Raw genomic sequence first — 15,916 nt, 5'->3', positions numbered from 1 at the left:
TCTATAGTATATCTAGCCGTTAAAGGACAACTTTAGTTTTTTTCAACCAAGGTTCATGTTTTAGGTTGTTATTAGAGAAAGTAAAATATGAGTTTTCATTTGCTGCTTTCTTTCGTTTTAGGGATTTTAGCTGTTTTTCACAGGGGGGCGGGGGCATTCGAGCATGGCGCTAAATACTTATTTTTTTTACAAAATGTTATAGCGATTTTGTTTTTTAATCATTTACTATAGTCCTACTAGACCCCAAGAAATTACATCTGGCCACAAGAGATCACGGGATCTACTGAATGTGCCAAACTGACATATTGAGCCTATGACACAGGGCTTCCCCCCAGTAGGCTACCTTCATATTCAGTAGATCCTGTGATCTTTTGTGGCCAGATGTAATTTAAAAAAATACATATTTAGCCCCATGCTCGAAAGCCCCGCCCCCCCGTCAGAAAAAACGGCTAAAATCCCTAAAACGAAAGAAAGCAGCAAATGAAAAACAAAGAACACTCATCTTTTACTTTCTCTAATAACCTAAAACATGAACCTTGAAAAAAACAAAAGTTGTCCTTTAAGTTCTGTTTTATGATCGATTCTGTATTTGTTTTACGATTGACTCTGACCATTTGTTTTGTGGTTGATTCTTACATCTTCATGTTCGGCTTCAGAGACTTCAAACCCTGTTAAAGACCTGCAGTGCTGAATCATGTTGAACGAAAGACTTGAAGGCATAATCGCAGTGTGCTCCTCCATGCCCAGGGACGTTACCTAACAATCAGGAGCAAGCACCTGGTCCAGTCTCTTCAGATCATCCAGGAAGCTGGTGGGGGTTAGGACGTGAGATGAGCCTGCAGAGGAGAACAGAGAAGGTCAATTCTGACGAATTGAAAATGGAGGACCCTGATGTAAACAAGTCTTAGTGATTTTCCTGGTTTCATCCTCGTAGCAGTTTTGTGACTCGTTTGAAATGTACCCATTCTAGCTACCTGTGAATAAAAATGTCAATACATTTCAAACAATCAAGCACAATCCATCAACTCAGTCTCAATTTAAACCATTAGACCAAATTCTACAAAATGTCTTCTAAATTCTGACAGTTTTCTGAAAAATCTGTGGTGCTCAAACTATTTCATGTCAAGGACCCCCAGAATTATCTGTATTTGGCCACGGACCCCCATCTCAAAATATGTTGTTCCAGGGAGCCCCCAGAAGCAAAGATTTGAGTTAAAACATTTGTTGTGAAAGAATATATATTAAATGATTTGCACACATAAAAAAAAAAAAACTGTCATTACGACGGCATCAAGGCCCACCAAAATACATTTTGTTAAAAATGATGTTTAGTCGACTAAAACTAGACTAACACTAAGACATTCCAGGTGACTAAAACTGCTATTCAACTATTCACCTGGCCTCACCCCCCGAACCCACCTCACCCCTGCCCACTTTGACAGGCTGGGATGGCTTAGGGTCGACGACAGAGTACAGCATCTTGCAATGGGTCTGGTCCACAAGATTCGATACACCACCAAGATACCCATGTACCTGTCTAAATACTTCCTTAATGTAAACGAAGTCCACACCCACAACACCAGAGGGAGTGCAACAAACCATGTACAACCCAGATTCGGCACAAACAAGGGACTAAATTATTTTCGCTCCTATGCCACCAAAATGTGGAACGCCCTACCAACAGTCATTAAGACATGTGAATCCCTTGACTCCTTCAAAACCGCTCTCAAAGGGCACCTACGGATGGCTGCAATTCGAAACTGGCCTCTGTAAAATCTGAATCCCCCCCCCCCCACCCACCCCATTTCCCCTCACTGTATATGTATCTTTTCCCTTTTTGCTTCCTATATGATGAATTCCTGTTCTGTTCTTTAGCTACATAGAAGTGTCTATTTGTATGTCTCTAAATGTTTTGATGAATTGAACAATGTGGACCCTGTTGTAAACAAGTGTAATGCTTAATTGGGTCGTCCACTCACAGTTAACAGTCTTTGTATTGAGTTTGTGCTTAAAATGTACTGTAAATTCTACAAACTGTTAATAAATATTTCAATCAATCAATCAATCAAGAGACTATGACTAAAACTAAAATCTAAATTTGCTGCCAAAAGCAACACGGGGGTGCTTACCGATCAAAACCTCCCACTTCCCTTCAGTAGCTCGAGTCAGCTCATAGGCAGAGCGCATCTCCGAGTGCGACACCCCGCCGATCACAAAGATGATGAGCCGAGGACCTGAACGATATTCTGGCGGATTCTTATTTTTGTGCCAGTGGCCATATGCACGTGCACTGCAAAACAAACAGACAAACAAAAGAAGAACAATGAGGAAACTTGGTATAACAAAGAAAAGGGGGAGATAATAGTGATAGCAGGCAAGGGTGTGGACAGGTTCACGTTAAGATCCCTTGCTCAATCGATTGTTACCATCAATCAAGTAAGAATAATAATAAATTAAACACAAAGTCAAGCTAAAGCAATCCTGCTTTATGAAACCGACCCGTTTCTTCTCTATCCGTGAAGTGAGTGAGGGAGTGCTATTGGAGATGCACATTTCTGTGCATAGCAGATGTAGCATATGATATCCCAGTAATGTGACGAGTGACAGACGGTCATAACGTTTGATAAAATCCCTGGAATCTCTACTAGTCCAAGAGCGTTGTCCTGCGTCATAACGGAAACATCTGGTGTGTGCGTTCTCACGATTAAAACATTAAAGGTTTTATGACATTCATTTTCTTTTTTTTTTTCTTTTTTCTTTTAGGTTTTATGACCTCAATTACACCCAAAAAACCTGAACTTTGAACATTCAGTGGATTTTCTGTGGTCTGAAGTTTTCTTTGGGGTTTGGAAGCCTTTTGAGCTACAATGAAAACAGGCAACACAGTGAAAACAGTGACATCTGCTGGCAAATCCCATTGAGATATATGGGATTTGCCGGGTCTTACATCACTTACTGCCGGCAAATCAGAGCACCTGTTTGAGCCAGAAAACCCCAGATCACAGAAAATCTACTGAATGTTCAAAGTTCAGGTTTTTTGGGTGCAATTGAGATTAGAAAACCTAAAAAAAAATAAGAACAATTCCAAAACCTTTTTTTTAATGTCACAATCATAATAATGTCACGTCTGCATCTGTCGTTATGTACACATACATACATAGTATAGTACAGTTAACAGTTGGTGTCATTAGACAACCGTTATCTGGATGTATGTTTGGGGGATTTTCTAATCTTAACCATATCTAAACACGTGGGAGACAGACGTAATGACAGATGTTGACCACAGTCATGACAGATTTAGCACACACACACACACACACACACACACACACTAGTACAGATAACAGTTGCCGTCATAATAATGGAATATCAGTGTTGACATTAATAACACCTCAAATTTAAACTGAAATAATTCTATGACAAGCAGGAACAAGACAAAGCGTTGTCCATTAGCAAATGCAGATTATGATCTTCCCAAGTTCATGATAGTGGTTGCTGTAAGCGCCACAATCATGTTGGAAAACCAATGGCGATTATGGGGGATTTATTCAAAGTAAAACTGGCTTAATTTCACCTTTTCACCTCCAGCTCACTTTAACAAAATCTTGGTCAAAGTTAGATGAAGTTAAACTACATACTGCAATCCACTGGATAGCAAGTGGATTGTCAATGTCAACCAAAAGCTGAACTTTTTCAAAAGTGCCTTACAAAGTGCCTTTCTAAAAACGCCTTCTAAATACCGAGCTAAGTTTTCATAAAAACGTCACATTTTATTCTAAAAAGTACACAGGTGATCCCGGCTTGAAAAGTATAATAACAGGTGTTCCAGGTCTAAATACTGTAGGTTAATCTACATTTAATTCAGTTTATTCATATTATTGCACAGACAATACAACATTAACCATTCTCAATAGTACAAACCTGACTGCTGTCTGGGTTGTATTGATCTGAGCAGGCTCAGAGATGAACGGCCACAGCTTTTTGTCCAGTTTGTCTTCAATAACATTCTGCAACACATGGAAACAGAGACGTCCAAGTCAGGGATGAGAATATCCAAATGGCTAAGTTAGCACTGAGACATGTCCCATGTCTGTCCCCAGTAGCCCTCCGACGTTCATACCTCCATCACGTCTTTAATGGTGGGTGTCCATCTAGAGAGCTGGTAGGTGCTTTCTTTGCGCTCTTTCTTCTCTGGAAGTGTTCTCCCTGCATTAGGACCCTGACAGAACGGGGGGGGGGGGATGGTATCAAGGCATGCTAGGCTTAAAGCAAAGGGAGAATGTGAACAAACTAAAAGCAGTGGAGTATTTACCCCAGAGATGATGTTGCAGCCCAGATGCTGCATGTTGGTGATGATGTTGCTGTCGGCATGTATGTTGGCATGCTGGATGAGCTTTGTCAGGTTCTCCTCTCCGATGCCTACATGGAGACAATCACAGTCTTTATGGAGAGGTAGCCAACAAGAAGATCTGCATCTTTAAAAACTCTTTAGTCTACTACAGCACTTCAAAATATTAAATTAGTCCTTCTCAGTGGCAGTCTTATGTAGACGGATATGAGCTTATTAGACCACAAGACAAACGAGCATGAAAAAGTCCTTGTGCTTTTTTGTTTAACCCATTCTGACCGGGCACCTATTTTGGTGTCAGCATCATGTTATGCTTTAGCTATTTAAAAATAGCAGATCTACAAGCTCATATCGCGCCACCGAGTGGCGTGATACGAGCTTGTAGGTCTGCTATTTTAAAAAAATCGAAGAGCGACTGACATTTTTAGAATCTGATCTCAGGTCAGAATGGGTTCATCAGACCAGTGTGTGTCCGGCGGAAACCTCGTATGAATCTGATCTCAGGTCAGAATGGGTTAATACAGAACGTTTTTTTAGTACCCACCCTTCTTCTTGTGGAATATGTAATTCAGAATAATGCGGATCTTTTCATAGGCCTGGACTTCAGTGTTGAGGAGCACAGGGACAATGCTTTTCATGGCATCTTTTAGAGGCTCTCCTTCGGCATCCGACCCCATGGCCAAGTCCTGTGGAAAGCAGCAGTAGATCATTGTCTAGTGTCTAAAAGGTCGTTTTGGCTGAGTCACATCAGAGACACATACTGTACTTCGCACAGATTACACACACACACACCCAAAGTGATGTTGAAAACAACAAAAAACTCCCATACAACAATGTGCGGACACGTCAGAAAGATTTTGCGATAAAAGAAGGTGCAGCAATACAACCACCCTAAGGATGGCCCAAAGTGACTGCAAAATATTGGTTCTATTTGTTTCAAAAAGCTTTATACCCTGTGTGTGTGTGTGTGTGTATATATATATATACACATACACACACAATGTGATTGTGACATAGCTCTGTTTACATAATGCTGTACCCCCTTCAACTGTATATACCGTCCCCATTTTCTATTGTTTTTATTACATTATTACATTTTTTTATTACATTTTATTACACTTGCTTTGGCAATGTAAACATATGTTTACTCATGCCAATAAAGCTCCTTTGAATTGAGTGCCACATTAAAGAGGCATTTCAGTTTGGGAGAGTATTTTACATTTTAGGAAATAAATGTATAATATTTTTCAGGAGAAGTCAATCATTAGCTCCATTGGCTACCTCGGGTACAAAACCAGCTCAGAGTGTCTGCCCTGTTACTTACCCCCGGTATTTACACCAACTAAATTGAAAAAATAAGAACAACAGTGATTGATTGAGAGAACAGCTAATGATGTAGGTCAGCGATTCTGCAAGTCCTATCGTGGTATTGAATATAAAGTGAAGAAATTCTATTTAAATATTACATTCAGCAAAATGTAATGCAGTTACTGTCTGACAGTACAGTAACTGTAAATAAATGACAGTATGATTAAAAAAAGCCAATCTGCATGCATGATCGAAAAGCCATTTGAAAACCAGTGCCAAATATTGGCCACATTAATTCGATGCATATTGCTAGGGTTGGGGGTTGTTCTTTCTAAATTGCAGTCCACACCAATGCAACTAATTGCAACTCCTTGCATTGCAACATGCAACTACTTGCAAGTACTTCAGTTGCAAACATAATCCCCATTCCCCAATGGCAGTTGCAAGCACTTGCATCGGTGTGCACTGGCCTTAAAACCGTTTTGTTGCAAGGAGTTGCATTGGTGCAGTCTTGCCTTTAAAATAGAAAGCTGCAAAAGTGCATAATCTTCCTAGGAATCCCCAGCCCAAATAAATCTAGCACAAAGCTACGCACAATTAATATAAAACACTTCAACTAGCGGGAGTCATCCTTAATACAGTTACAGAGGGAGATTTGGATGGCGCTGCACAGAACTATGCAGTGGAGCATTCATACGAGGACAGCCGACAGTAAAGAGCTGTGGCTGCCTGGCCCCAGCTGTCCATCTTAAAGCCAACACATGCCTGTATGATTATAGAGACAGCTTTCAGACATGCTGATGATGATCCATTAATGGACCAAGAGAATCACTCAAACAAGTAGCCCATTAACACTTCTATCACATAATACCACAATCATGCAAAAGATGCCCGTGACTCATCTGATATAAGCCTACATCCGGTGGAGAACACACCGGACGTCCAAACAATTTCCTGGGTCTTGGAAGTGGTCCGGGACAGGGACGGCCGTTTTACCCCAGGCTCAAGTTGATGCAGGGGGATTTCTGGACAGCACGCTGAAGGCATTACTCTCAGTAGTGACTTAACAGCTTCCTGTGCATTACTATGCACAGGATGTCTCAATGCAATATTATTATGTATTATGCAATATTACCATTAAGATTGATAAACGTCACAACGCTGTGCCAATGCCACTTAAACCCAGATTACCCATTAATAGAGATGCTAGCATGGCTTTCCTTTATACTGTATATGGATTGAGGGCGTGAGCATTATAGCAACAGCAAAGCACTCTTAACTCAGTGGCTAGTGGGTTACCATGTTAGGATAGTGGGTGGAAAGTGATTATTTATGCTGTAAAGCCTTTATTCAAAAACAATCTTGATATAGTTACTATTTTTGCTTGCATTTAAAACAAGACAACTATAGCTGTTGCAGTCCACTTCACTAAGTTACTAACACTATGAACCTAAATTATGAGCAAAAATATTTGATTGTCATCTTTGGTTGCCTACCTAGTACCTATTGAGGAATGTCTTGTTTATATTTCCCCCCTCATCTTGAATGACTAGTTTGTAAAGTGAGTGACTACAAATAACTCACAACTTCAGCTCCACCCACTTTCTTCACAGAAGCTTAAAGCTGAAAGAAACTTGCCAATCCACCTACCCTGATAGGCTGATTCCCAAAAACGCCTTCTCATTCCTGACCAGAGTCTTCTGAAAAACTTCAAATCTTTATAAAATAATGCTGCTCTATACATAGTAACTACTAAAATGACAGGTGTTCCCAGCTTGAAATGTATAGTATATGTGTAACAGATCTAAATAAAAAGTATATAGCAGCTCTAAAATCTCACAACACATTAAGATGCATTGTGAGCATCGCACACATTGCGATGCTTTTCAGATTTTGGAAAGAGATTATTATTTTTTCAATTCTTTTAAATCTTTTAGAAATGTTTTGCCTATAATGACATACCCAAAATAGGGATAACAAAACACTCCGAAGGACTTTTATACATTATACTCCACGTCTTTGAATAAAAACCTAACAAAAAAAGAAAAAGCCACAAACACAAATCCAGTGACACTGACCTGTTCCACCTCACAAAGCTTATCAGCAGAGGCCTTGAATTTCTTCATGCAAGCATCAGCTAGATGCAGATGAGTGGAGTACTGTGAATCCAAAAAGGTAAAGGTTAGGACCAGCACAGCAGTGACAGCACTGTAATGAATGTAGTTATGTGCTAGTACTGTATGTAGATATTTCAGGGTGAATCGTCCCTTTAACTGAGAATCATGAGGTGATACTAGAGATGAAGAATCGGCCATTTATAATAAGATACTGCCCAAAGCAGAACTCACCATGCTCAACTCCTTCTGATACTGTGGCATCTTCTTTACCATTTGAGAGAGATCTTTGATGTTGGCCTGAAGAGCAAAACACATGTTCAGAATCAAAACACAAGATACAAAAAAATAACAAAAATGATGTAATTACCACCGAATATACAGTGGGCATAATGTATACACTCACTTTATCAGTTGTCATCCTCTTACTCTCACAAAAGGTGCGGAGAAGTTCTGTCACTTTCCTGTAAGGAAGAGTAAAGCATTTGAGAGTTACTTTGGATGAAGTATCATTCATCATGGTAAATCCTTATATAATCAAGAGTTAATTATTTTTTACTTTTATAAGTAAGAAACATGACTTTTAAACTTAATCATTCAATAAATAAGACATTGTCAGAATTGGAATTCTACCAGAATATTATTTTATATATTTATCGTTGTGAAACCTTGCAAGTCAATTAGAAGACGAGCTCACAGCACATCTAGTGGTGAGGTACTTTTGCACAACATTGTAATACGTCTTATAAAATAAACATTAATTTAGAAGAAAAAAAATCACAAGATGAAATATGGAGATCCGAGATACTAGAAGATGTCTGGCTGACATTGACGATATACAAATCTTAAAAGCTAAGCCATTATTATAGTATTAGAATTACAGTATTAGAATACTGACAATATAACAATATGACAAATACAGTTAATGAAAAAATCTTCCAACACTGGTTTTGAATGTTGACTCAGGGACAGGCTTCATCCAACTGTGCTAGACTCACTTGCTGACATCGGCTATGTGCATGTGCCTTAGCTGAATCCACAGATCATCATCTTCATCCAGCAACACTTCCCGCTGCTTCGAGTCTCCGATCCCAGTCGTCTGATACCTGGTCACGACGGGGGTACAAAACAAAAGGAATTTCGGCACAATTTCAGGCACAGCAGCATACCACTGCAGTGACTGCACAATTAAGTGGACAAATGAGAGCATTGGAATTCAGTTAGGTCCGTGGTTCCTTACAAAACTTGCAAGTCAAGACACAAAAGAGAGATTAGACGTTTGCCCCGGGACCCGAACTAGTGAAAATAGCAGATCTACAAGTGCACAGCGCGTCACAAGATCCACAAGCGCACAAGCTTGTAGATCGGCTATTTTCACTTATTCTTAAACGTTTTCTAATTTATGGAATTTATTTTATTTTTATTTTATTTCTTCATGAAATTACAGACCTTTATTTTCAATTCATGGCTCCAGCACCTCACTTAAGTTTTCAGCGGATGAATGGTGGTTCTTTTACATTATTTTCAATTCATGAAAACTTTAGCTTTATTTATTTTTATGTTTTTCCAAAAATGTTTTGAAATAATCATAATTAAAAACAAAATATAGGAAAAACAAAAAATAACCCATAAAAATGTGTCTGTTTGGGAAGCAGTGATGTAGAGAGACTCACTGGTAGAATAAATGGACCCATAAAAATGTGTCTGTTTGGGAGGCAGTGATGTAGAGAGACTCACTGGTAGATGTCCTGCTGGATATCTAGCAGGTCGTAGGCCATGGCCTGGAAGGTCAACTCGTGTAGGAGGGGTGACACAGGGTCAAATCCACGGTCAACAATCAGTAATTGTGAGCGTGCTTTTTCAGGACCCTAAAAGATGAAGGGGGGGAGGGAACACACACACACACACACACACACACACACACATCGATTAAGACAACGTAGTGTTCCCTCTAGAATCTTTGACCTAGCGCAGCAGGACACAATGAAACAACCTTTGAGTACTGTACATGCTGTGTATACACAATTAGATATGTATGCGTGTGCACTTGCATACACACATATACTGTACATAGACATGCACGTGTGTGCGCACTTACATACACACATATACTGTACATAGACATGCACATGTGTGTGTCACTTAGACACACATTTATGTGCCTATAAGTGCATACTTATAGGCACACAAATGTGCACACCCTTGCACATGCATGCGCACATGTGCACACTAGGCCTGACCTTCGAAGCTCTTTTGGGCACATCAAAGCTTCTGGACCCCCCCCAAAAAAACAATATTAGAATGTTCAAGAACGGGGACCAGGGGGGGTTAAGTCTATTTGGTATATTACTACTTCTTGGCTGTTCTCACAAATATAAGTGCGATACAATAAAAATGCATCTGTGGTGTGTTAGATAACATCACAAACAAGTATTACTGTCTTTGAGATGAGAATAAAGGAGATTAGGAGAATAGCACACAAGCTCAGAAAGCAGCAAGAGCTGAAATAGGTAAAAAGCCCAAGAAGAACTGGAAAATGACACGATATGTTGTACTGTACTATATTTCAGGCAAAGAGGGAAAGGTAATACATGCCTGTAGAGACTCATCTCAGACGCAATATGTCAGCTATGAAAAACAGAAATGAAGAAGAGAAGATAGAGAGCAAGGTCCAGCAACAAGTAGAAAAATAATTAACAGGAAATAAAACCAGAAAGCACAGAAACTCCCACAAACGTTGAAACCCATAGAGAAGCATAATTTCAGTGGGGCTGTTACAGCTAGCCTTTATTATAAAAACAACCTCCTTTAGCTAGAAATGGATCACACACCACGAGAAGTTTGTTCATACGTCTTGACATAGATTAATAATTAAAATAATAAATCTTAAATACTATAAAAAATACATACATTATTATACAAAGTAAAATGTGCAGTAGAGCCTCACCTCTCCCATGCTTGGGTTGTCTGCTTTATGAGCATTGAGGCGCTGGTAGACCTCCTCTGCTAGTCTTGCATTTTCTTCCGGGCCCCTGGAGAGTGGAGACAGGATGGTTGTAGAACTTTGAAGTGAGCAGGTGTGAATACAATGGAATGAATGCTGCTAATAAAACATTTATGTCGGGTTACTATATATATATATATATATACCTGCGGTAGCGGATAGCAGGGTACTCCTTCAGCGTGTCACAGAGAGTGGCAATCTGCTCGGCCAGCTTCTCCATCATTTTGCCTTTGTCTGTGGACGCAACAGGGCTATAGAAGCAGTGCATGGAGGTGGGGTCGTCCAGGGTGAACACCTGAAGGGTAAGGGAAGGAGGTGAGGTTCATATCGGCTGCTTTGAACTGGCTCGCTCAACAGAATGAACCAGCTTGAGGAAAGCTAGGAAAGAAATATCCTCGTCACACACCTGAGACTCGTACGGCAAGAAAGAAACATTGATCTCTTTCAAAGTCTTGATGACCTTGGCGACCCGAGATCTCCCAATTTCAGCAAAGAGACCATCTGGACAAGCTACAGACGAGACATCAACTTATAATCAATTTAGATCCACATCAATAAACACCAGAAGCTGAAATTTTTTTAAAAAAACATGCATGCTAATACTTGTGTATACGTATACTAACATCTATGAAACAACTTACACTCTGTGAAGAAGATATGTGCTGCTTTGTAAGTAAAGGCAGTATCTTTGAAGTCATTGATCAGAGCATGGACCGACTGAAATTCAAATAGAAGGCAAAAAACAATTAGAAAAACATAATAACCCATATAATGGTTATGGTTGTGACATTGTGAACAGGTTAAGGCTCATGTCTCGACTCTCACCTTCTCCACTGGAGAAATCAGATAAATGGCCTCTAGACTATTGATGGGCTCCCTGCGTTTATTGATATCCTCCACAACTGTGTAGTGGAAGAAGACACATTTTAATAAAATATTATCAAATGTTTGGAACAATACTGTAAAGGAAAGGCAACAATGCAATCCTCCAATGATGGGAAGTCCTTTTGTTATTAATGAAATGTGGGGGAAAAGATCACTCAGGAATGGGTTTATATAGTTATTAGTCTCATCCTCCAAGTGGCCAAGAAAACACTGCCTACAATAACTGCCATAAGCTGCCAAAACCAGATTTTAAAATGTGCATTATTAACCTAATTTGGGCTAAACAGGTTCAAACATAGGTGTAGACAGTGTGACTACTTATTCAGTACTTAATAAATCATTGATTTGTCAAGTATGGCACTGTTCCTAATGTTGTAACACCTTCACAATATATTGCCTCCATACTTACTGGTCACCCCTTCTGCCAAAATGTCAGACATCTTGCAGCAAGATGACAAAATTCGCATACTCATGTGATCCACAATGAGGACCTGGAGTAACAGAACAGGTACAGTACATCAAACAAATTAAATGCTGGAGTAACACAGAACATGATTGAACATCAAATGTGTGAGTGAGGATAAAAAAAATTAAGGCGCCAACTCTCACCTTCCACTCGCCATCTTTCTTGATGCTTCTAATGACTCCATTCAGAATTTCTGTGAGGAAACAAGAGACCAATGTGGATTTATTAAGTAATATACATAATGCAGAAGGAATATTAGGCCTATTCTATTCATTAGACTGAGGGGAAGGAACCTCTCTAGCTGCTATAATCAAAGAAGTATCAAGTATGTGTCATACAACTTTACCATGCCTTTCTCCCCTTCATAGGAATACATAAGCAATGGATCATATTTGTTGTATTTTATTTTTTGTAAATGATATCCATAATGTTGTTTGCCCTGAGGGTTCAGTGGAGTTCAAGACTTGGATTTCACCACTTAAATGTTCATTCATGCAGCTTCCTTGGAATCCTTGCACTGCACGCTTAGTCTAAACCCATTAAAAAAAGGACGTTTATTTTAGTGCCATTTTAGATTTTAGTGTTGGCTAAAGAAATAGGAGATGTACAAGCTCACAGTGGGTCACTTCGTATATTTTTGAACCTTTTGGAAAAGTGTTTAATTTCCGAATTACGGAATCAGAATGTATTTGTAGAATCTTTTTAATGGTTTACACATTGCACACTGAGCACTATAACTATAAGTATAAAAATAAAATCTAGTTAAAAAAAGTCAAGTGGATGGCAGAGTTCACACCAACTATAATAAAGAAATACAATGGTGAAAAATATGGTTATAGTTTTATAGTGTTCAGTGTGAACGGCCCTTTACACTGACTATTACGTTAACCACACAAATCATGTAGCCCATAAATTAGAAAACAAATGTTTAAGAAGTAGTGAAACACGTCGTGAGCTTGTAGATCAGCTATTTCCACTGTATTTTCCTGGGCAAACACAATCTCTCGTTTTGGTCACCGCTGATGTAGCCTATCAATGTATGCGTGTTACCAGCTCAGATCTGTTGTGAGAGACTTTAAAATGTAACTGTGTGTGTGCAGTTAACTTATAGCCCCTGAGGGGGATAAGATGAGCATCTGGAATGTGGTCTTGGGTGTTATCTCTCATTATAGCAGCAGACAGACAACTTCTCTGTTCTTCAATGACACACTAATGATGACACACTGTGACCTGCAGCTTTGAGCTTGTATATCTCTAATAATATACTAAACCTAGACCTAGTACTAAAATATATCATATTAAAGCTGTTGATTTATGATTAAATGATACTTTACTGGCACAATACTTGTGGTAATCAATTCAAGCTATAAATCAACAATAAAGTATTTTTTTAAGTTGCATTTTATGTCTTGAAACTAAAGTTGTTCCGATACCGGTATCGGAAAAGCTGTTGAATACTGCCTAAAAGGATGTTATTGCCAGTCTACTATTATGTCATTCCGATAGCAGGTAATTTATCACGTGATATTTCATAATAGTAATATTTTTATTGCTTCAGTTGATGTTGCACTCAAACATTTTAATTTCAAGGACCTCCATAACTGACAGTGTACAGTACACCCTCACCATTTGAAGTTGTGGGTATATCGATCGGAATCGGTAATACAGTACATCTCTACTTGAAAACCTCTGATGTGTCATTACTGAGTCACACACAAGTAATGATGAGAAATGAGGAACTGATGTTCTTCCCTCAGTATTTCCTTGTATGACATTACTTGGCACTGTAGCAACATTCAGCTATAAATGTATAATGGTGGAGATAGTACATTGTTCTGTGATTATGAACACATACAGTTAGAGTAGAATCAGTAGATGTTTATGCTAGCTAAATAAATAGCTCTCTGTGAATACTTGATACTATTGGCTGCGGTTAACTAGTATTTTGATTGATTGAAATATTTATTAACAGTTTGTAGAATTTACAGTACATTTTAAGCACAAACTCAATACAAAGACTGTTAACTGTGAGTGGACGACCCAATTAAGCATTACACTTGTTTACAACAGGGTCCACATTGTTCAATTCATCAAAACATTTAGAGACATACAAATAGACACTTTTATGTAGCTAAAGAACAGAACAGGAATTCATCATCGGTTAACTGGTATGACCTAACATCACCATTACAGGGCACATTCCTTGTGTGTTTTAAGGTAACCTGGGCGAAAATAAAGCAGTCTGATATCTTCAACAGGTGAAGAATAGTCTTTAGGCTAGTATCTAGCATCACTGCGATCAGGTTAAGATCATTATCGATTGGCTTCTTGGCAGACAATTAGTCACCACCACGACCAGTCCACAACACAGTTATTATTAGAAAACAAATGCACGTCGTTATGAAATGTGGATGGAACATTACTATGATTCATACATTCTTCTTCAACACACCCCCCAAGTCTCAAGCAGAGACAGCTGAGAAACGTTTTCATCTTTAAAATTCCGTTCATTTTCACCTATATTTTAAACGAATGAACCAAACCATTTCAAAGTAAACAATAAGGCAGGTGAACAGAACTAACTTCCTTAGCGGACACCTGTCAACAACAGTAAGCTAACGCTCGGTTATTATGCTACCTCTCGATTCTGTGTATTCAAATTAACTAATATCCCTGGTCAATTTAACGACTACCATACATCCGCATCATATGATTGTTTGTTTTTTTTACGTGGCACAGTGCTCCATTTCCAAGCAAAAACACGGTTAGTTTATCTTTGGGGGGGTGAGAAATCACTTACGTCATTCACCTTTTGCTATTCAAACACACGCTATCAAAAGACCCAGAGAGATCCGCATGACGTGTTTAGGATAAAACATCACATTGAGGCCACTCTATATTTTTGAGGATATAGTAAAAGAAAGAAAAGGTTACTTACTTTCTCCGACTACTGCCTTCAACCCACTCGGTGCCATCTTGACAACTTGTGAGTCTGTCACTTCCTTGTTGATTTTGGTTGATTTCTTCCCCAGTCCGTTCCGTTCCATTCACGCAACCTTTGAGGCTAAACATTACCCCCCAGCGGCTGGTGTTGGTAATGCATGGATTTGTGAGTCAAAACCATAGGGTCAAAAAACCAGTCTATGGTCAAATACATTAATACACACAAAACCACAACTAGTTTTTCCTGATGGAGAGTTGACCAGACCTTGTACCAAAACAAATATAAAGCACATCATTGTTTTCAGTACATACGTTTGCTTTGGCCTTATATTGTTTTTAGACTTTAGGTTTTAGGTAGGGCAACATTTAGACTGTAGGTTTAGGTAGGGCAACATGGAAACAAGTTTTATCAATGAAAAGCTAGTCAGTTCTGTTGAATGGATTAATCTGTCACTAGCCAGCAACACAGATGCTAAATGCTATCTGGCATCGAGAGTTGCATACCAACCATTAAGCCCATTCATCCAACAGAAAAGTCCTATCTTTAATTAAATTAAATGTTAAACTCACCAACATTGCAGCTGTATGGGAAGATGCAATCTTTCAAACACAGGAGTTTAACTTAGTTAGGACTTGAATGGGCTGTTAAAGGGTTGGTATGGCAACTGTAGATACCAGATAGCATTATATATACACTTGAGGCTAGATAGTATTGTTGCTAAAGTGGAAATACAATTTATTTCAAATAAAAAATTCAGACCCGTCTGAAGTGAGTGGTGCTGTACTGTACTTGTGCTGTACTTGTGCTGTGCTGTACTGTACTGTACTGTACTGTAGAAGCCATCCTC

At 39.0% G+C, this 15,916-nt stretch overlaps 1 protein-coding gene across 1 annotated transcript; it reads right to left on the bottom strand.

The window, feature by feature from the left end:
• Window positions 1-506: 506 nt before the first annotated feature.
• stxbp2 (syntaxin binding protein 2) lies at window positions 507-15,149 on the bottom strand. The gene is made up of 19 exons (XM_083780676.1): window positions 15,064-15,149; window positions 12,269-12,318; window positions 12,069-12,150; window positions 11,600-11,676; window positions 11,416-11,491; window positions 11,181-11,284; window positions 10,921-11,069; window positions 10,718-10,802; window positions 9,508-9,638; window positions 8,769-8,876; window positions 8,177-8,234; window positions 8,005-8,070; window positions 7,735-7,815; window positions 4,893-5,034; window positions 4,313-4,419; window positions 4,121-4,219; window positions 3,922-4,007; window positions 2,130-2,290; window positions 507-836 (listed from the first exon to the last, which is right to left on the bottom strand). Exons 1-19 carry the CDS (start codon window positions 15,098-15,100, stop codon window positions 757-759), a joined length of 1,779 nt encoding a protein of 592 aa, XP_083636802.1. The 5' UTR covers window positions 15,101-15,149; the 3' UTR covers window positions 507-756.
• Window positions 15,150-15,916: the final 767 nt, after the last annotated feature.

Source organism: Protomyctophum parallelum (genome assembly GCF_964188405.1).
Source record: "Protomyctophum parallelum genome assembly, chromosome: 13".
Lineage (NCBI taxonomy): Eukaryota > Metazoa > Chordata > Actinopteri > Myctophiformes > Myctophidae > Protomyctophum > Protomyctophum parallelum.
The sequence above is the reverse complement of the archived record's forward strand: the minus strand, read 5'-3'. Positions and strand labels throughout refer to the sequence as shown.